General features: G+C 45.9%; 1 protein-coding gene across 6 annotated transcripts in view; it reads right to left on the reverse strand.

Moving 5' to 3' along the window:
* The window catches only part of FNDC3B (fibronectin type III domain containing 3B), a 339,887-nt gene that overhangs the window by 59,444 nt on the left and 258,081 nt on the right, over positions 1 to 22,362 (reverse strand). For all 6 annotated transcript variants that reach the window (XM_034662802.1, XM_034662824.1, XM_011227894.3 and 3 more), the window contains 4 exons: positions 20,854 to 20,992; positions 17,693 to 17,746; positions 2,232 to 2,356; positions 826 to 1,000 (listed from right to left, as the gene is read on the reverse strand). In XM_034662802.1, coding sequence (XP_034518693.1) covers positions 826 to 1,000; positions 2,232 to 2,356; positions 17,693 to 17,746; positions 20,854 to 20,992 — 493 coding nt within the window. The remainder of the gene's footprint in view (positions 1 to 825; positions 1,001 to 2,231; positions 2,357 to 17,692; positions 17,747 to 20,853; positions 20,993 to 22,362) is intronic.

Here is a 22,362-nt window from a genome sequence, read left to right on the forward strand (position 1 = left end):
AGCACAAACTACAGAACATTTCCAGCATCATGGGAAGTTCTATTGGATAGTGCTGTTTTACAGGGCGGTCACGAAAGGGCTCTCCACCAGTCAAGTGTGAGAAGAGACCTGAGGGTAAGGAGGGGAATGAGTCAAAGATAAGTGGAAGGGCTCCTGGGCACAGAAACTGCAAAGGCCCTGAGGCCAGGGTATGTTTGTACGTTCTCTGAGACTACGTTCTCTGAGACTCTGAGACTACCGAGGCAGAAACAAGGCCATGGAAGAAAAATCCAATAGCGTGGGACCTCGTAGGCTTTGTAAGGGCTCTGGCTTCTGTTCTAGAAGGGAGGGGAAGGCCCAGGGGTAGGACGGCTTCCGAGCAGAGCACTGACAGGATCTATTTACTTAACGGATCGCCTTGGCTTCCTGTGGAGAACAGACTGTAGTATGTAAGAGCGAGGGGAGGGAAAACACTGGAAGAGACCACCACAAAATTCCAGGGATGGGATCATGGTGGCTTGGGAAAGGGTGGTAGCCTTGGATATTGAGAAATGGCCAGATTTCTCGTTAGTTTTTGAAGACAGATTTAAAAGAATTTGCTGATGGATTATATAGATGGGGTCGAGGACAACTCCAGATTTTCTGGCTTCCCCAAGCAGGACAGGAATGCCACTTCCTGAGATGGGAAGACTGTGGGAAAGACAGGTTGCTGCCAGTGGTGGTAGCGGTAAAAATTAAGAGCTTGGTTTTGAACTTATGTAGCTAATGTAATTTTATGGTGTTCTGTCCATTACAATACTGACATATACAGAACACATGCAAGGGTATAAAATCTGCAGAGCTTACATTTTCATCCTCCTGGATCTCCAAGGTGTAGGTGACCACTTCCTCAGGTGAACAGCCTTCTGGTTTATTCCACTGCAACGTGACCCATGTGACCCCAGCTCGAACAAGTCTTGGCGCAGAGGGCATCTGAGGAATGTTTCCTAATGTGTAACATACCACCTCTTGGCTATAACCACTACAGAGAGATAAACCCAGTAAGACACACATTTAGGAACATGGGAGGAGTCTTGGCATTGTAAAAGAGGAAGGATAAGCCTACCTACTGTCCGACTTGCTCGGGTTGGAAAGTCTGGGGCGTGCCAGATTCGGCAAACAAAGGAACACGAGCATCCTTTACATGATACTCCCCACCCCAACTTTCCATTTGCCTGACTGCCTGCTTCAGTCTGCTACTAAGAAAGCACAGCACATTGCAGGACAACATAGTTATGGATTTATTTCCCCCTGAAAGCACCCAGCAGAAAGCACAGCTCCGTGCAATGTCACTAAACTATGACCTTCGGCTACCAAGGAACGTCCAAATCAATGTGAGCATAAATAATTGTCTGCTGATGAAATACATTGTTTTACAAATATATACGGTGCTATTTTTCAGAAGTTTGTGGGTGCTTCCAATTCACTGACTAACTCTTAAAGCCTTTAACATTATGACTTTTTCAACCAGCAGACCTGTAACGCGCACTGGCTATCATGGGTGGGGAGAGGGGGCTGGGAAACCTTGTGATGTTCTCGAGGCTGGAAAAAAGCTTGGGGACCAATAACGTGCTGAACCTTTAAGATTTTCAATAAGCAGTGATGAAAGAAAAAGGATTTTTCCCTTAATCAAGAGTTACCCAGGAAGTACAATTGAAATATGGTCTTTTCAAAGCATCTTTAATCCCCGGACGCTCTCCCGGACACCTGTTCCGGCCTTTCTTCCGCAGCTCGGAGGCAAGCTGCGGTGCCCTGGCCAGGGTGGGCTTTCTGACATCCTGTGAGGGTCTGCCCAGGGCCTGACAACAATGGCCGGCCCAGCACCCCTTCCTCTCTATCAGGCAACCTCAAATGTAACTGAAAAAGGCAACTGCATGAGTACCGATGAAAGGAAAAGGCACCTGCTCTGAAAAAAAAAAAAAAGTCTCAAGAGAGACTGCTTTCAAAATCTGAACTGCTACCTTCATCTGGGCTCCCAGAGACCCCTCGGGGGCCTTTGCCCCCCAGCCTGTGAGACCCTACCGAGGCCAGCCGGCAGCATTCATCGCCTCCGGAGGCGCCTTCTACCCTCTGATTAGGATTCCCTCTAGGAAAATCTCAAATGGGCTCAGTGTGGAGGCAGTGGATGTCTTCACGCCTTCCAGCCACACGAGACGGAGACACAGAATCACCACGTGAGTGCTTAGCGACAGGAGGGCGAGGGGGCGCCATACCTGGTGCCGATGTCGTTCCGAGCAGCCAGCCTGAACGTGTACCCCATCGCCGGACACAGCTTTGTCAACTTGCAGTGCTTCTGACTCCCAAAGAAGCACTGCCGGAAACCACTGTTTCTCTTTCCCTGAAAGACAACAATCAAACAACGCACGCAATTTTTAAAAAATAAATAAGAAGAAACTGAGGAAGGCATTTTGAATGACTGTTTCACTTCCTGGGTTTGGATGAACAAAACCAAGAGAAGGAAAGCTTCTAGCGGAGTGCGCACAAGAAGCACTCGGCAGTGCAAGGTCACCCGTAACACAAAGGCACTACCGAAAAATCTGTGGGCGCCTGGCTGGCTCAGTCGGCTAAGCGTCTGCCTTCGGCTCAGGTCATGATGCCAGGGTCCTGGGATCGAGCCCCGCGTTGGGCTCCCTGCTCAACAATGGGGAGTCTGCTTCTCCCTCTGCCCCTCCTCCTACTCATTCTCTCCATTGCTCTTAAATAAAAATCTAAAAAAAAAAAAATCTGTAACTGAGACAAGTCATACATCGTGCTTGTGGAATTTCTAAAGTGGCTTAAGTCCTTTCAGGTATAGGACAATGCACAATTTCTAAGACCTTCCTCACCTGGATTGGTCAAACTGCCCAGTCTGACCAACCAAGAGTAAGTGTGCAGCCTTATTTCAGGGACTGCTAGCTCTGGAAATGCACAGTCATGGCCAAGCACCTGAGAAGCAGTCTAAGGAGCTTAGTGTGCCAGAGAAAGCAAGCTTCCCCAGTCCTCCCTCTCCTTTCCCACTTGGCCCCCCAGCCCCTGAACATGCGCATTCCTGCAGTGGTGAGCTACTCGTTCACTGATCCGTAAACACTGGTCACATGCCTTTGCCCATCTTGCCCATATCTGCGTCCCTCATAACAGTGCCTTGGACGGTCAGGGAGCTCAATCACTGCTTACAGAGTTGAAGGTCCAATAAGAATGAGGAACAAAATTGGCTGAATTCACCTGCATGTACCGTCACCGCTCTTTATGTTTCTTACCAGGCTGGAAATACATTTTTTAATGTGTTTCTAGCTTTACATGATACTTCAAATTCTTTGAAATAAAAAAAAAACCACTCTGGTAGGTTGTCTTAATAGACTTATGAGTAAGAAGCAAACTCGCCTGCCCTGTGCCGCGCTCAGGCACGAAATCCTCACATCAGGAGTATGGCAGAACAAATGTTTCACAGCCATTATCCACGGTGTTCGCGCAAAGAAAACCACATGCTAACACTGAATGAGTCTTAGCATTCTAATCAGACAGGTTGGGCCCAGGGCCTTCAGAAATAATGTTTGAAGTTCTCAATTTACTTTATAAAGAAAGATGAAAGTACATTTTTCTCCTAAGCAAATTTAAGCATTTCCTTCCTTTAAGCAGGCCTCCGAAATGCTTACCACTAAAACACATTCCAGGTGAAGTTTAATTAAAAATAAAATAAACATACAACTAGCTTCAAGTGCCACTAGGGTGAAGAGATTAAAAACAACCCTGGCACATTTATCCTCAGACGAATTCCCCGCCCTCCCCTTCCCTCCCCAAGCAAGGTGGTGCCCTTTCCAGGAAGGGAGTGGAAGTCCTATTAATCTTTAAGATTCAAAGTTCATATTATCAAGGTTTCAAAGTACACTCAGATGCAAACAGCAAAGCACAACATTTTTTAGCTGCTACTGGGGCAAAGTCACTTAGTGGCTGGCATACCATGCCCTCATGCTTACTTTAACCTTGAGTGTTCAGCTTGCTGCAGACGATTTATTCATAGAAAAACCGTTTATACATACATTTGCATAATTACATCCAGTGTCTGATTACACTCTATGCACGCCCTGGTATGTTTTGTATCCATTTCAAGCTGTAGCGTGATCTACCTTCTTTCCTCTTCTATTTCTGAGCTCAGAGTAAACAGTGCAAGAAAGGCACATCCTGCCGCCACGGAAGCCTCATCCCTTCCAAACCCGACGCTGGCTCCCCTTCAATGCCTCATTTTTCCTATTTCTTTGTTTGGTCTCCTTTGCCCATTTCTGGTGCTTAGAACTATAGCCAATAAATAAAAGTCAGTCTGTTCCTTACTAGGTTGATTTGCTTTAATATGGTAAAAACCGGACTGTCTGTGGCTGAAATGAGAAAAAAGAATGGAGAAGATCGATGATGGGGACTAAACTTTTCTTTTTAAGGGCCACAGCACTGGGACTTGCTGAAGAATTGGGGGAAGAGGCATTCTGTGACCTTTAAGACATTTTTCTTATGTTGTTAACATTCCCCCCCTACTTCGGTATCAGGAACAATTACTAAATAAACTCCCACTTGTTTATATAAAGCCAGAAAATGTATACCTTCCAAGATGTACTACTCTGTGCATGGTCCTTAACAATATGCAGAAAAGACCCAGAGTTGCTGGAACCTTAGGAGTTTTAGAAACAGTATCTGTGGAGTCTGAAGCGGTAATAGTACACCTAGTTCAGAGTGAAGGAAGTAAGGGAATACTCATGGATGACATGGAGTTTAATATAAAAGGGGTATCTGGGAAGGAAAAAAAAATGGATATTCACAAAAGTCCTTGCAGTGCAACAGTGAACTACAGCTGAGAGGTTAGCAATGAAGACAGGGAACAGCACAGGGGCCAGAGTCACCCTGGCCTTCCGGGACAGACTGTGCCAGGTCCTCGGAGAGCTCCGGGCTTAGGCTCTGGGGCAAGAACACGTTCAAAGGTACAGCTGATGTGGAGAATTGGTCTGTACACCAAGAAGGAGGCCAGGCTGCAAACAGCATTTGTAAATAAGATATTAGCCGGTTCTTGGGTTCTTGTTGATAGAAATGAGTAGGATTAAAAAAAAAAAAAGATAATGCTTTAGAAGACTGAAGGATTCAGCTGAACCGATGGGGGTGGTCATGTGAGTGCTTATTGTTTATCAGAAATTAATTATGGGGGTGCAGCAGTTGGGCGTCTGCCTTCGGCTCAGGGCGTGATCCCGGCGTTGTGGGATCGAGCCCCACATCAGGCTCCTCTGCTAGGAGCCTGCTTCTTCCTCTCCCACTCCCTCTGCTTGTGTTCCCTCTCTCGCTGGCTGTCTCTATCTCTGTTGAATAAATAAATAAATTCTTTAAAAAAAAATTGAATATGTCTAAGAATACTGTCGGTGAAGTTTTACAGACGGCAAATTGTAACTTCCATATGTTATAGGTAGCGTGGCTCCACATGACTTTGAGAGATTATGATCTCTGACAGGTACCCCTTCTAATAAAACCTAATCTAAACTACACAGGATTACTGAGATATACTAGCTTTACTTGGAAACTTACTTTTTAATCATTTAAGGTCAGCCTTGTGCAAAGTTTCCTACTAAAACGTGGTCCTAATAGAAAGGAGTAGCTCTTGCTGCTTTTTAGGTCTGCTGCCAATAATCTGGTCAAACACAGGCAGCAGGGACACAAGTGGCTCTGGCCTTGTCCTGGCTGGCAACTACTATGAGGCCACGTGTGGTATGTCACACAGAGGAGTGTAAGAGCAGGGCTCAAAAGGCCGAGCTGTTGGCTGGTCTGTAAGGGGAAGAGCTGGAGCGTGGATACCTTACAAGCGCCCGATTCTCCGTGCGTGCGGAGGTCAGGTGCACAGCGTGCGAGCAACCAGGATCAGAAGCCCCCTACGATGAGCAACACAGTTCCTATTCCCCTGAGGAAGGAAAGAAAACTTCACCCCAGTTAGACAAAGAGCAGAAAGGAGGCTTCAGGTCCACACCCTTAATCATTCTGGAACAGATCTAGGCGCTGGGCTGCCTTTGACAGGAAGCGATACAATCCCCAGCCGTGTTCTGGCCGAACCTTCTACCGCCAGTGTCCGCAAGCCAAACAAGACAGATTTTCAGGGCTCCCTGGCTTGTTTCCATTTCAGAATCCTGGGTATGCCCAAATGGTTGTTTCTACAGCACAAGTGAGTTCAAGGACAAGACTAATCTTTACTAAACGTGAAGGAACCTTGGGAGTACGAACTCACGGCGTGCTGATTAACGTCAAGGCACTCAATTCCGCACACGGCGCGGCACTACAAACCTGGGTTCCCTCCCTCTTCCGCTGAGTGCTCCTCTTCCCATTTGACTCGATCCACAGGTCTTGGTAATCTATCATCATCCCAGATGCAGCCCAGCCCGAGAGCACCAATTCAGCACCCGTGGCCTTCAGACAAACAGAGCTGTTTTCCAGCCGGGGCCGGGGTGCTTGTCCCCCACTCCTGGTCACCACTGCTCTCCAGGGGAGCCAGCGAGCTGGTGCATATACACGGCTTATCGCACATCGGCCCTTCCCCAGGCCCCCGCTGCTCAGTTTTGCCTCTACGTCCTCTTTAGTACCATGAAAAAGAAAACGCATTGCATATTATCTATATTCTAGACCCCAGTGGATCGGCCCTCTCTCTCCATTCCCTTGAGCCGAGCAGGTCTCAGGCAGTCCACTCCCCTGTGCCACTGCAACTCTAATCGCCTGGAGTTCCCGTGGCTGATGTCCACGGGCCATCCCCTTTGCCTCCCTGCGGCTGAGCAAGCGCCTCTTTTCAGTTTAGACTCACATACCAAAGAGAGGCACCATCTCTGGGGGAAGTGCCCGCCTCGCAACACTTAAAACCCTTCCAACACTCACTTTTTAGAAAGGTCACACATTTGGTTACAAGTACTGACGGCAATCAGAGTCCAGATGTTCTAGGTCCTACCAGGTTCCTGCTAACTTGTGCAGACTATCAGAACTCAATAGCCTCCGCTGTTCTACCAGCCCGTGGAAGGGCAGGGACAAGAGAAAGAAACACAGGGGAGCAGGTAAAACGTGGACTCCCATGTGCCTCAACAGCCAAGACTGACTCACCCTTGGAAAGGTTTTCTCAAGATGTGCTAATAACCTCAGGGACAAAGACGTCCTCCCACAACCACTGGGAGGCCTGGGGGAAAGGAAATGTCTTATCAAACATTTCATTCTTAAAAATAAAATTTGGAGATAAATTATAAATGTAAAAGGCTTTAAATATTTTAAGAAACAGAGTCTCTATTTTCCTATTTTATCTTCTGCCCTTTTACTATGTACTTAAATATTTTTCCATTTCTTTCTATAGTTTAAAAAACTTCTGAATTTTATAGCTATTAAATCAAATTATAACATATTTCCTCATTAACTTCTCCCCACCCTGTGATTAAACATTTTGCTGACCGTCTGTGAGTTACGCAAGGGAATATAGGACACATAATCCTGCTTTACAGGTATGACACCTGTGGCAGAATTACTGTTCATCTCCTGGGTTCCCTCTCCTTATCACTAAGGGAACAGGCAGTGATCGAGTACCCCCAAGCCACACCCTGCTGGCTAGCAGAACTGTGCTGGGTGCAAGGATGAGTCCCACCCTACCTACTGCTGCATCTCTGGGTGCACATTTGTCTTCCTTCTCTCTCTTCCCAAAACACTTGGAAGAGAAGCAGGAGTATGAACAAGAGTTAAAATGCCTTTCAAAGTCCAAGACTTTGTATGTAACAATCTTAGGGCATAGTACCCAAAACACTGTATGTGTCCTTTCCCTTGAATTTGAGTGGGCTTGTGATGTGCTTGTAATGGACAGAATGGAGTGGAAATGAAGCTGGGTGACTTGCAAGGCTAGGTATGAAGAGGGGATGAAGCTTCTGCCTTCTCTCCAGAACACCCACTTTCCCAATTCTGACTCTCCTGGGGCTGCCATGTTGTGAGGGACCCCAGACGAGGTTCCGCCCAAGCCAGCAGTGATCGCTAGACTTGTGAGTAAAGACTCTGCCAGAAGATTCCAGCAGCCAGCCAATGAGCCTTCCTGCCCACCTGAAGCTCCAGAAATTGTGGAACACATACAAGCCACTGTCCCAGTACCCTGGTCCAAATTCCCAACGGAGAATCCACGAGCATAAGAAAGTGACTGTTTTAAGCCATTAAGCTTTGAGGTAATCTGTTATACAATATTACACTCATCTGTTTTGATTTCCATATTATGTTTAATAGTATGATGTTTTTCAGTAAACTTTTATAAATTCCTCTCATGCTATAAATAGCTAGGAGGTAAGGGAGTGGAAGTGAGCATGCTAGAACCCAAATGTTTAACGTCTGACTGAATAAAGGGTTCTATTTTCTACGTGCGCTTGGTACATGCCTTTTTTCCTCAAAGCCAACAAACAAAGTAAGGCCTCTGAAGAGATTTAAAAAGGTTTTGTAGCAGCTAAAAATGTAACCAGATTCCTAGATGATAAGATCAACTAAAACTGTTAGGCAGGGACAATGCAGTTACTTCATCTTATGGAGTTTACATTTCAGATGGAAGTAAGATTTTTAATAATACTACCCCAAAGGCTGTGGAGAACTGTGGGAAGATTTTTAAATACAGACACGCAACAGTCTTCTGGGGATGGTTCAGGTATGATATAACCTAAGACCACCGGAGTGAGCAAATTAAATAACCTTGCAAAGGACCCTCCACACATACCCGGGTTTCCGCCTCTCTGTGCTATCTGTTTACGAACACATAAAGGAATAACGTTCCAGTGGAGAAATCAATTTACAGGTGGGTCTGCTTATTTAAAAACTGCTATCCAAATATATAAAAAAATATCTTATCCATTTCATAAAATGTAACTAGTTTTAAAGTTAGAAACGTGTTTTTTTTTTTTTTTAAGATTTTATTTATCTGAGAGAAAGAGAGAGAGGGGAAGAGGGAACATAAGGAGGGGAAAGAGGGAGAAGCAGGCTCCCCGCTGAGCAGGGAGCCCGACGTGGGGCTCCATTCCAGGACCCTGGGATCATGACCTGAGCCGAAGGCAGATGCTTAACTAACTGAGCCACCCAGGTGCCCTAAGTGAAAAACATGTTTAGGGGCGCCTGGGTGGCACAGCGGTTAAGCGCCTGCCTTCGGCTCAGGGCGTGATCCCGGCGTTATGGGATCGAGCCCCACATCAGGCTCCTCTGCTATGAGCCTGCTTCTCCCTCTCCCACTCCCCCTGCTTGTGTTCCCTCTCTCGCTGGCTGTCTCTATCTCTGTCAAATAAATATAAAATCTTAAAAAAAAAAAACATGTTTAAAAGTAACTGTGTTCATTTGTAAAACTACATAACTAAAATGCTGAAAACGGAACTTCTTTTTCAAGTCCGTTTTCCCTCTTTATTAACTTATGTGTCCTCATCAGTCTGTCCTCGGTACTTGAGAAGATGAATCCTCTCAATGGGTTGCTTTCCGACTGAGGCACTTCACACACCCATGGCTGATTCTGTATGTATAACTCACACATAATTCAATTAATTCAGGCTACAGTATTTTTCCGCCAAGAGTAATTCTGTAGCCCGTGGGGAATGTGGTTGCTTTGGCTAACATTTCCAATTAGCCTGGCACTAACCACCCTGGAAGCTGGTATTCCCAGTGCTGGCACTAAGAGATGAAGTTGGCTGATATTTTCAACTGCCTTCTCATTAGTAAATTGGAAATGATCCTTCCTGTTCCTCTTTATGACGGCTTCAATCCTGGCACAAGGAAATCAGAATGGCCACCACAAGGGCGTTAGAATCTGCAGTGAACCACCTCCCTCTGGTCATGAGCGCTCTTTCTGCTGTTCCTTGATCTATGGCCTCTTTCCACTGACCTCCTTCTCTTTCAGGATCCTTCACAGCCATGCCCGGCCTGCCTTCCGGGACTGCTCTTACCACATTTGATAACCACCTGCTAACTAAGCTACATACATTCGGTTATCAGCTGTCATGTGCTCGCGGCCCAGGGGCTGCTGGCTCCAGACAGGGGCTGAGTGACTCTGGGCCGGGGCACTCTCTGGAACGGCAGAGTGTAACCTGTCAAAAATGGCAACGATAAATCAAATAAAAAATAAAGTTGCACTCGCCAACTGAACTACTGCCAGCCTCAAAGATTTAGTCTGCTAGTACGTCTATATTTAGAAGCTGTTCCAGCACTGGCCGACCCTAGGCAACATCAAAGATAGATGTTGGCTTGAGAAACAAAAGAGCGTGTGTGTGTGCAGCATAACCATATATAAGAAGGGGTTCCTAGCAAGGAGGTGGGGACGCTCCGCATCTGGGTGGGTTCCAAGGTTCCTTGTGCCAAACTTCACTCTCCCCTCAGTGACAGCTCTTTCATTTTGAGCATTCTGGCACAGAGGAACTTTCAAAGGTAAGAAAAGAGGGTGGGACAGTTTGTGTTTCATGTTACTAAATAAACACTGCATGCATTTTACCCTTTGGCACACTAGTTTTTTCTATTAGTGGGAGAGGCTTAGCTCCCTGAATAGTCAAGGACGATCGGCAGGTCCTCGGATTTAAAACAAACCAACAGAATGTTCCTATATATCCCTCCCAACATGGAGGATCACCTGAAGTCCGGCGCTTTGATCAGACCAGAATGTTGAGACTGGCTCAGCGAAGGGAGAGGAAAGCAGCCAGGGGGTGACTGCAGAACAGGCTGCCTACAGTATTTGCGTGTGAACCAAGGCATGGAGTACTCAGCCCATCCACCTAGCCAAGGCCCAAGGCGGTCATCTTCCAGCTGGCATCCAAGCAGCACGAAAAACATGAGTTGATAAATTAGGGGCCATGGACCAAGACAGGTATTTATAATTCTGGAACAGCCAGAAGCTGCCCACAAAGTCTGCCACCCAAACACATAATAAGCCATCCTGCATACGTGTGGCAAATGATACAAAGCAGGGAGAGAATCTGCTCCCAGGGTCCAGACATCTGGGGCTGAGGTCCCTAAAAGAGAGGGCTCCTCTGAACTTAGCTGTCCACCTTTGGTACCTGAACCTCTCAGAGTTCTTATATCCCTCCTGGCCTACTTCCCTCCAACCGGAGCTGGAGTGGAGGAAGCTGGTCCCCTGGCTCTCTGACACCACCCCTGCGTGTGGCAGCGAAGGTCTGTCATGTGGTGAAACACGGCGTGCTCTGCCAGGTCACTGATTCGGCTTAAGACACTCGTGTGAAAGATGATTTGTGACGGACCAAGTGCCAAACGACCCTGGCACCCCACTCTCCCATCTCCATGAGGGCGTTCCCCAAGAACGACTGAGAGAGCACATGGGTCTGGCAAACGGCACCTTCATTTCGGTCGGGCCCTGGAGATGGCTGGCGGAATGCAAACCGGCCTTCCCGGCTTTCTCGCTGGACCGATGCTCTGCAATCCAAGGCAGCGTGGCACCTGGGAGAAAGGGCGGCTGCATCCTCAGGCACTGTGGGAGACCCAGTAAGTCACTCTGCTTGCCGAAGCTCCAGTCCCTTCCAGGAACGGTTGCTGTCCAACCAGAGAAGCCATGGGCAAATCCCCTCGTGCCAAGAAGCATTCCGAAAGATTATCAATACTAACTATGCAACACCTAAGCTAAAAAGTAACCTGCTTTGCAAACCAGTTACCAAGCACCTGCTCAGGGGCCAGCTCAATCCCTAAATAAGCTAAGCTGGCTCCTCCAAATTTGGTGTCTAAGAAGCGTCAATCCACGGCCTGCTGGCAGCTCCGCGAGGTTTGGGCAACAGGACTGGTGAGCGTGCCCTGGCTTGCTCACGGGTCCCCAGGGGCTGTATGGGCTCTACCTTCGACTAGCCTTTTCTGCTCTTTCAACTTTAAATTATACTTCCCTTGACTTCTGTGGCACTTATCTCATTCTCAGTTGCCCGTGTTTTACAGCTGTGCGGGCTCATTAGTCACCAGCCCAGCCAGATGTGAAATTCCTCTTTGGGCTAGCTGAGTCACATGTGAGAAAGATTCTTGGGAACTGTACTAGTCACATTCCCACAAAGCTATTTTTCTGGTTCTTTCGTATGTTCCCTACATGTCACGTCCGGAAGCCAAGCTAATGGCAAATTAACATCTATATATAGCATGGACATCCGTGTTTGTTTAGTTCCAACCAGAGACGCTGGCCCTAGGGCTCCTCTGTTGAAGTTCCACAGAAGAAGGTCGTACAATCCTTCTGCTGGCTGACTTCTCCTACCCCAGACCCTGATATGTGCTTGGGTGACAGGAAATACTCGGGGACTGCATCTGCTAGTCCCCAGGCTAACCCACCGAACCCCAACCCACCAGGGAGGGGACTGACACTGATGCACGTGGAGAAGCGGAGGCTCGGGGGCTAAGCCACTTGCTCCCAGAGCGAACACCACGGGACTGATACACATCATCAGTACGAACCCGCATCACACGATCCCAGCAAGACCGCACGAGACCGGCATTTGCTCCGAGGGACCGGCTGTGCCAGGGCCCATCAGACTTCGGTATGGCACAAGTGAAAACCTTATCTAAGAGTAAAACTCTCCATGAGTTTCCATAAATACCGCCTTCACAGAACTTGTTTTCTAAAATGGAAAAGAAAGTTCCTATTTGTAAAGCTTGCTCTTTTACTCAAGTTCTCTCCCCAAAAGGGCCAGATCACTATCCCTTAAAACAGACTGGGCAGGCACGGAAGTGCAAGTCAATGCAAGGTTCCTAATTCTTTTTTGTAAGAGCCCTTCCCTGTCCTAGAGATATTTGTGTCCTCCATCCCTCCCTCTCAGCGGCTTCTAGAGAAAAACTCCCACCCCTACTAGATACCTCAGGGTCATCAAGCAGATGAAGCAACAGGAGGAGCCCACTAGGCTCAGGTCGGTGCCCAAGAAACAGACACAGGCAGGTCAAAGGTATGAGCTCCAGAGGTGGCCCCTGAATGGGGCAGTGAGCTTTAAGCACTGGCTCCTCCTTCCTGAACCCTTACTCCCAAATCTCTCCACTGTGGGAAAGAACATCCACCTTGAGACATCTAGCACCTAAGCCTTGTTTTGCTCTTAAAACGTGAAGAAACTTTTCTCCCATTCATAATTCTGGATTAAACTAAAACTTAGCTCACGGAAGACTAAGCTTGTCACTTTTCCTTTAAAGTAAGCGCTAGGTATAATATTCAAATCTAGCGGAAGAAAGAAACCCTCCTGAGGCTCTGGGCCTGCTTTCTGCCAGCCTTCAGAATGACTGTGCAAACATGGGGGTAAATGTGGAGGGAGGGACCACACTGTGATCAGAAAGGAGTTCAAACATAATGATGGCTCATCAAGCAGTCCAGTGTGGGAAACTCCTGGAGGCGAACGCAGTGGCTGAAGGCCCACAAGAATGCAAAGTCGACTCTGTCAGGTGCCATGGCTGAGAACACCACAACTCACCTCAGTCACCACAACCAGGGGACATGACCAGACAAGTATGCACCTTTCCACATCATGAGAACTGACCTTTCTCAGGAGAAGATCAAAACTGATGGTGGCAGCTGAAAAGCCAGTGACACCTGTGTGTTCCCTTTTTAGTGACTCATTACCATCTCCCCGTCAGAGTTACTTCCCACACGGACTTAAAACTTAAGGGACTGTCTAGTTACAATTACTAACAGAGAAAAGGAGGCAGCTAAACCTCCTGCAGAACTCTAAGTTATTTCCAAGCGAATTCTGTGGAACAGTGATGCGACAGGAATGACAACGACTTCAGGAGAGAGAATCAGATTCCCTCTGAGCAATAACAGGTTTCTGTTTTCTTTTCCGCATCAGGGCCACACCTGCCCTTAGAGACAAGCAGCAGTTAGCTAGTGATTAACTATTAGCTCTTCCCATGGTCAACCACACACACAATTCTGGGTCCTAGCAGAAATACAGGCCAGGTACTCACTGGCCTTTCCGTTGCTGTTCTTTCACTAATGAAGGTCTTTCTCAAAGAAACTTGACAGCAGGACTGGATGCTCTTTCAAAATTTCCCATAGTTTTTATTGGAATGGTGATTAAAAACCGAACAAAAGAATAAAGTATCCTGAGGACTCCAACCAGTGCTGTAATACTATTAAAAAAAAATATATGGGGACACCCAGACATGGATGGGGCCGTCTCACTCCAAGCCGTGATTCTCAGACCAGTTGTCAGAGCGGAAACAGGGTGGAGTTCTACTCCTGAACGCAATCTTCTTCAAGACTCAGAGTGATACCTGTCCCCCTCTCAGGCAGGGAACTGCTCCACTGTGTACCCTAATGTCCTCCTGCCCTTCTAGTCCCCTGGACAACAGACAGGCTTATGGTGTGTGGCTGGGACACATGCCCTGGGGGAGCAGAGCTCTGGCCCTGGAGAGGGTTGGGTGCGGGGAGGAGAGTGACTCTAGCAAAACACCCCCTCCCTTCTGCTGCCACCATACTCCACTAGAGCAGATTCTAGAAAGAGTGTGTACCAGGAGTACCTGACTCCAGAGACTACCAGGAGAAGGTCTGGAAGGGATAGCCAGAGCTGCATGTGCTCTTATTTCCTGGAGGGTGGATGTTGTTCTCTGTGCATTTGATTTTCTTCCTTCAGGAAGTCAAGGCTTGAGTAACATGGAGATGTGGGATGCAAAAACTAACCCAAGTGAGCTGGCTCCTGGCTCAGGAGGACTGCTGTCCCTAACCTAGCCCCAAATTTAGAAACACAAACCGTGAGATGCTTCTGTTAGAAACTTTACTTCTGAAATGACAGAATAGGCAGGAATGAATTGGTTACTACTGCTTCTATTCTCACTGCCAGGAAACCCAACGATATCATTTTTAAATCTTTTTTAGAGGGACTGAAAAGGAAAGGAACAGATCAAGCAAAGAAACTGCTGGATGGAAAAATTTGAGAAGCATGTGGTTCAGTTTGTTTTGTTTATGTCTGTTTAAAAGTACAATAGGATAGCATTACTATAGCTTTTTCAGCTCCCAGGGTAAGAACATTACCTTCCCTACGTCACAGATGCCTCACGGGACAGTATGCAGTGTTGAGGCACTGAGGGTATGCTCCACAAATCTGAAATATTTAATTAACGAACAGGCCAAACAACAGTGAAAAGGATCCTAAAACATACTCTTCTCACAAGGAACAATCCTAAATAAGGAGCTCTGACAGAACATGGATGATGTAAATATACATGAGCTAATGGGTAAACTGAGGACTGGAGGGGTCAAGCTGTCCATATGAAACCTGGAACAGAATCCACAACTCCTAATCTTGGTGCTCTCTCAATTATATTCTTCCAGGGAGCTCACGGTCTTTAAAGGCCAGGGAGCACTTCACAGAGTTTGGGGTCCAGAAGTTTTTCTACAAGGCATTAGGCCACAGAATACAGAAAGATTCCTGTGTTGGCAAAAGGCCTATAGTAGGTGAGAGTTCACTAACCTGGAATCCTCGGTACGGCTCAACGGAGCCAACACCGGCAGGAATTAGAAGGTGGGAGAGAAAATGAAGAGGAAGGGGAAGGCCAAAGAATTAAGATGGGAACAAGGAAAGGATGGAAAGAGAGCAAGCAGGGAAAAGGCAGGAGAAGGCCAAAAATAAACAATCTAACATTGTGTGGTCACTAGTCTATAGTGGGTGCTATTGATTATAAATGGTCATCAGACAAAGCTTCTCCATTTCATCTGCGGCTATCGCTTATTTCCTCCATGCATCCTGCCAGGACACTTTCAATCCAAATTCAAAGGGAAGGAGGCCAACAACTGAGTCACCATTACCATTTCCTGTAGCACCTGGGTTTTCTTTGGAGGTTTCTCATTCAAATACTCAACTTCTCTGACCTTACTTAACTTAATGAGGCCATGGTCCAAAGCAACAAAAAAACACAGGAGACACACATGCATGTGCACGCACACACACACGCTCACGTGCACACACATATACACGCCCACGCCCACACACAGAGCTCAGAGGAGATCTGAAACAAAAAATGCCCCCTCTTTAGCGGTAAACTCTGTCTTGATATAAAACCTCAAGATGTGAGAAAAAACATCAGGCAGGTCAGTGCAACAAACCAACACACACTTAAAAACACGTTCCACCAAACCCTCACTTGTCCTTTCGGAGGAATAGGAGATGGCAAGATGCTGCCATGTGCTCACAGGTCAGCCAGGTTCCTTTCCAGACTTCTGGACTGCCTATAAAAAATCTCTTTCCACAAGGGCCGTAGGGGTGGTTTTACTTTCCAATCAAACCACCTTAAAATGAAACCCACCTAATCTGTAAAATATCCCTGTCAAGTCTGAGATTTCACCAATCTGTATGTAGGAACTATTCACAAGGATCCCCGGAACAACAGATCGTTGTCTTGGGTAACTTGGAACTCCAGCTTTCAGATGCAACCCAGATGGGAAAACATGCTAATGCAGAAAGTGATGAAGGGCCCCCCTTTTCACATCAAAATTTCAGCCTGAGAGTTTCGTCCAATTTCATTTTACATTTGGTGAAAATATTTTTTCCACACTCAACAAGTAATTTTTTGCCTAAGCCTGTATTCTGAATCTTTGAAATCCCCCTAAGTTTAAGTCACAAAGACTACTTAACTTGCATTTCTGCCCCAATTTCACATTTCCTAGTCTCGAAATCCTTCGTCTATTTGCTCACTCACAGAAAGATAGAATAGAGCAAGGGTAAATGAGTGATTAGAATTAAAATCTACAGAAACAAAAAGTACAGTTCCTTTTTAGAACCGAAAGGCTGCTTTCTGCATCCAGTTATTTCCTGCCTGAGATTCTGTGGGTACTGTTAGCAAGGCCAGAAATGCACAGGGTCACCATTCAGCACACAGTGGGCTCAAGAATAAGGAAACTTCACCATGGATACCGTCCTAGGGCCTCTGGTGATAGAAACAGCAAAGTGGGCGCCTGCTATGGGACGGTCTGGTCTGCGGGGTGGTCACACACGCCACTGGGAGAGTGAGACCTCCAGGCACGGCTCCAACTCTCCCCCAGAGAACGCCCAACAGTGCAGCCCCAAAGTACATCCATGGCTTCAAAAAGAAGAAACAAATTATGCTTCCCAAGCCACAGTGGGGTTTACCTTATCAAAACCATCTATGCAGAATGGCCCTGAGCAGTCAAGATAACAAGGCCCTCGATTCTTAATATGAATTGATGGCTGGCTAGGCACTAGGGACTCCACAAGAGATAAGACCCTGTCTTTTCTTTCTTTCTTTCTTTCTTTCTTTCTTTCTTTCTTTCTTTCTTTCTTTTTTTTTTTTATTTTATTTACTTATTTGACAGAGATAGAGACAGCCAGCAAGAGAGGGAACACAAGCAGGGGGAGTGGGAGAGGAAGAAGCAGGCTCCTAGCGGAGGAGCCTGATGTGGGGCTCGATCCCATAACGCCAGGATCACGCCTTGAGCCGAAGGCAGACGCTTAACCGCTGTGCCACCCAGGCGCCCCGTCTTTTCTTTCTGTACCATTTCTTGCACATATGCCAAGTAAATACACATTTAATGCAACTTAATACAATTCATTGCACTACTTTAGTCTGTCTTCCTTTTCCACAGTCAATACTATAGGTTTAAATTTTTCTCTACTTACGTTCTTTTTTCCCATGTGTTTAGCACATCTTAAAAAAGAATAAAATGGTATTTGTTCAGCAATTTTATTTTTGAAATGGTGTTTTAGATGGATGGATATGAAAATATGCTTACCTCATCCCACTCTAAAAGGTAGTTGGTGATTTTTGAACCATTATCAATTGGTGCCTAAAAAAGGAAAAACAGTAAAATGAGATTAGAGAAAGCAGTTCACAGACACAACTTACGAGCTCTCCACGTTTCAAACACACTATCTACGCTAGCCCTGTGCTGTCCCCTCAGAAAACCCTGGTGGCTCCCGCGTTTCCTTGGGAAACATTATCACAAATGAATTTTAATATAATTCAACTGCAGAGACAGCCCCACTACTAATAAATCATGCCCCACAAAGAGCCAAACCTGCTTTCCCCTCCACCTCTACCTTCACACCCACATGGTGCCTTACTTCCTCAGGGGATAAGACTTGCAAGAGACACTTCAGGAACAGGGGGAGAAAAAAGGCAGCTGAAATGTAGACGCTGCTTGGAGTCCGGAGGGTAAATCTGACCCAGGCAGGTTCAGGGTTAAGAGTATAGATTTTTTGTAACTTCCTCCACATAGCCCCCTGCCCCCATTTTTTTTAAGTGCTTAAGATTAGAAAGCCTTCTGTGCCACTGAGATTTCCCTTTAAAAAAAAAAAAGAAAAGAAAAAGAAAAAAATGAGATCCCCCGGGAGATTACCAGGAGCAATTAGCTCTTTGCATGTTAGCAAAAAGAAGTCTCATCATTTGCTTTCCTCTTAAAAGCATGTGGAGACGTACTTCACTGAGAAAACAGGCATTGCACGATGGGAAGGGGAGTGGAGAACTTTGGAGAAGAGGGCTTTGCAGGGTTAGCCCTGCTAAAGGGGGTGCTGCCGTGGGGTCCCTCACTGCCCAAGGGCAGTAAGATGGAGGGAGGGAGGAGGCAGCTAGCGGGAGAAGACCAGGTCTTCCTACTGCACAAATGTGTCTGGGTCTGGCCCTCCCCCAGGAAGGAGCAAGAGCCCCCCACACTGCATTGTCTGGCCCCCAGCAGAAGGCAGCCGGTCCCCAGAACTACATCTAAAGCCCAGCTCGGCTGTTTGTCAAGTGCGGTCTTCTGTCAGGCACTTGATATCACTGTTTAATTTCATGTTCCAAGAATAAACGGATGTGATAAGTAATTGGGAGAATATATATAAATCACCTACTCAACTATGGGGCACTCAGGAAGCATTCAGGGAACAATAGCTATTGTTTTATTTTTGTGAATAATAAATCATCCTCAAGGACTCAGTAAATTTTAGCTTCATTTATGAAGAAACTCTTCACCCTCCTTTTGCCTTCTGGGTCATAGCACCCCTGCGTCTCAAACCCAGATCTCAGGGGAGTACTCTCTGTTCTACTGAACGGGCTCTCAGGCTTTTGCGGCTCATTTGGGGAGACAGGGATACGCCTGAAGTTCTAAATAAGGAACACAATCAAAGTTTTAGATGAGAACCCATTTCTAAGATAAGAACTATGTTTATGATGTTTATAAATTTCTCTAGAGAAAGTGTTCTTTCAGCAGATTCTTCTATGACCCCGTGCCCCACCACCGAGTTCTTAATTCCTTGAGGGTGGGAGCACGGACTGCCCTATCTCCTACTGCTGCCTACCAAGAAGCCAGAAGGTCTCGACACTCTGTGTGTTCGTGGATTCGAGGACACGGGGCAGTCAGAGCCCTGTTCCCCGGTCCTCGGGCCCCCAGCTGGTGCACCGAGATCAGGAAATCTGTCTGAAGGACATTTAAATGAAAACTGAACCGAATCCAGAGCTTTCAAGCTTGTACAGGACTTAATGGGACAAGAGTATGTTTCTGATTTACAATTAAATAGAGGGAGAAAAGAAAATGTGAAATATTTTCCTCCTAATAAGTAAACTTTTTCTTGATGATGCTGGTCTGCCTAAGACCTGAATTTCACCCAGGTTTTAAGCCGAGTATGTATCAGTGATTCCCAACTTTAGGTTTATAAGACCCCGGGGTCCCTCTGTTGATCTTAAGAAGATTTCTTATATTTTCCAAACAAAATGAATTTATTTCTTTCCTTTTTAAAAAAGATATGTTTATGTATGTATATGTGCAAATAGAGACCAAGTTTTAAAATGGATGTGTATCTCCAAGGACTTAAACAATAATGACCAGTTGGGTGTTACAACTCTGAAAAGGTAGGGAATCACTGACCTGGATTATCCCTGGAAGCCAGGAAGGAAAATAAAATAGTTCAGATTCTAAGCCAGTCTAAACTTTGCCTCTGCCAAGTAACACACTCCAGGTTGGCCAGTGGCTATGAGAACGCAGCTGCCCACACGAGAGGGGTCTCCAGAAGCCCGGGCTTCATTGCTAACCACTGCTCTCAGTGGCCTTTCTGGATGCCCTGCATAAATCCAACCTTCTGCACCGGGAACCAAAGGACAAAGTCTGTCTTCACCAATACGAGATCTCCCTAGCCATCTTACTTCTTTCACACATTAGTCTATTCCCGAACACCACAAATCTTTATCTCCACTTTTAAAAATTTCGCATCTTAAACTGCATTTAAAATATAATCATAGAGAAATAATTACTATAGACATTGATAACAGAATCTGCTATTTTCTTGTGAACATACAACCGTAGCTAATAAGCTAATGATACACCATAAAGACCTCTCTCTGGCAAGAGGTATTTGTAGCCAGTAAGCTGGATGTTATGAAAACTACTACACAATTCAGACTCTAAAAAAAAATGAGTAACCCTAACTGATCTAAGCCCTCAACAGTAAAAGTTGGTTAAGTCTTAATGTAGTTACAACACTTAACATTCTAGGCAGTTTTAAATATTAAACATTTCAGAGTCGCCACTGAAAGAAGCCAATGGAGTCAAAACCAACTTATCTCTAAATCTTTATGAAAACTTTCTACTGAAGTCTTCAGTTCAAACGTTTGCTGAAATGAATGAAACCATTAGAGAGTGATGAAATAGGTTATCTAAAGTATTCATATCATGTGTAACGTATTGCTCATGAACCTAACAGGTTTCTCCCTGCAGAGAGAGCGCCAGAACTTTCTCTTTGTACTTCTACCTCCTACCGCTTCGCCCAGGTTTACAGACATACCAACTTTCAGTATCATAATCATTTGTTTCACACAGCCACTACGTAGAAAATCAAACACCATCACCAGACTGGTAGTGCTACATAAAAATGTTTCGAATGGCTAGACGTCAGACTGTGCCCGACACTTTGCGCTACCCACCTTCCACTGCAAGGTGAGCGAACTTTTGCTCCTGTGGGCCAGCTTAGGAGGGAAGGGACACTCGGGTGCGCAGCTGTGGGTGGTGAAGCTAACGGGCTCAGAGCAGGATCCCTTTACAGAATTGTACATGGCATATACCCTGAAAGCAAACAGACAAAGACAGTCAGTGGCGGTGGCCCATCTCGGAAGACTGGGGTTTTTATCTCAGGTTTGCCCCAGGGCTTTCCATAGAAAAACATGACTCTTTTTCTTATCTACTGGTCTTATCTTGACGAACTCTGGCCAGCAACTCCAGGAGATAATGACCCCAGCAGGGAATGTACCTCAACTCATTCTTTCTTTCCACTAATTGTGAGAACCCTCTGCCCCAATTAAGATATGCAGGGTGTGTTGACTAGAAAACAATATGCTAAATAAGAAAATATCCTTGGGGCACCTGGGTGTCACAGTCGGTTAGGTACCTGACTCTTGACTCTTGGTTTCAGCTCAGGTCTCAATCTCATGGGTTGTGAGACTGAGCGCAGAGTCCGCTTGAGTTTCTCTCTCCCTCTCCCTCTGCTCCTCCAATCCTTCCCTACTTCCCCTCTCGGAAATAAATAAATGAAAGAAAGAGAGAGAGAGAGAGAAAGGAAAAGGAAAAGGAAAGAAAGAAAATAAATATCCTTATCCCCAAATTGGTCTTCAAATATACATTCTAAAAACCATCAAGCCACTCTCCCAGCTGACTTTGTGTGGAAGGAGGCTGAAAGCGGAGTTAAGGTTTGGCTGGAAAGAGACAAGAAGGAGTGCAAAAAGTCTACAACTGGAGAGGAAAGTGTAAACAACGGGGTAGAATAGATACCATCTTTAACTGTTCCGAACACTAGGTACTTAGGTAGAAATATGGAAGCATCACACATAGAAACATGCTTGCTACTGCCAAGTGCATCTCTGACTCAACAAAAACCACATTCAGGTACAGTTTATCCATGTGAACATCTTACTTCTGCACCTGGCACCGAGATTAAAGCTGTGTATTCTGTGCATTAAAATGCAGGGCTCAATGCTGAACATATGCACCCGATTTCTCCAAAGAAGCTATGAAGAAAAAGCATGTAATGTACTATTAAAAACTAGACTTCTTCTGGGGCGCCTGGGTGGCTCAGTCGTTAAGCGTCTGCCTTTGGCTCAGGGCGTGATCCCGGCATTCTGGGATCGAGCCCCCCATCAGGCTCGTCTGCTGGGAGCCTGCTTCTTCCTCTCCCACTCCCCCTGCTTGTGTTCCCTTTCTTGCTGGCTGTCTCTCTCCCTGACAAATAAATAAATAAAATCTTAAAAAAAACAAAACAAAACAAAACACTAGACTTCTTTCAAATGGCATAAAATAGGGTTATGTTGATTTTTTATCTTCCTATTTTTCCATTTTTCTTAATATTGAGCATTAAAAAAAAACCCAACTTGAAAAATCTACTCTTTTAAAAAGACAACACAAAAGCTTTTGCTGCCCCAAAAGGATGCAAGGATTAAGCT

Source organism: Ailuropoda melanoleuca, chromosome 1, assembly GCF_002007445.2.
Source record: "Ailuropoda melanoleuca isolate Jingjing chromosome 1, ASM200744v2, whole genome shotgun sequence".
Classification (NCBI taxonomy): domain Eukaryota; kingdom Metazoa; phylum Chordata; class Mammalia; order Carnivora; family Ursidae; genus Ailuropoda; species Ailuropoda melanoleuca.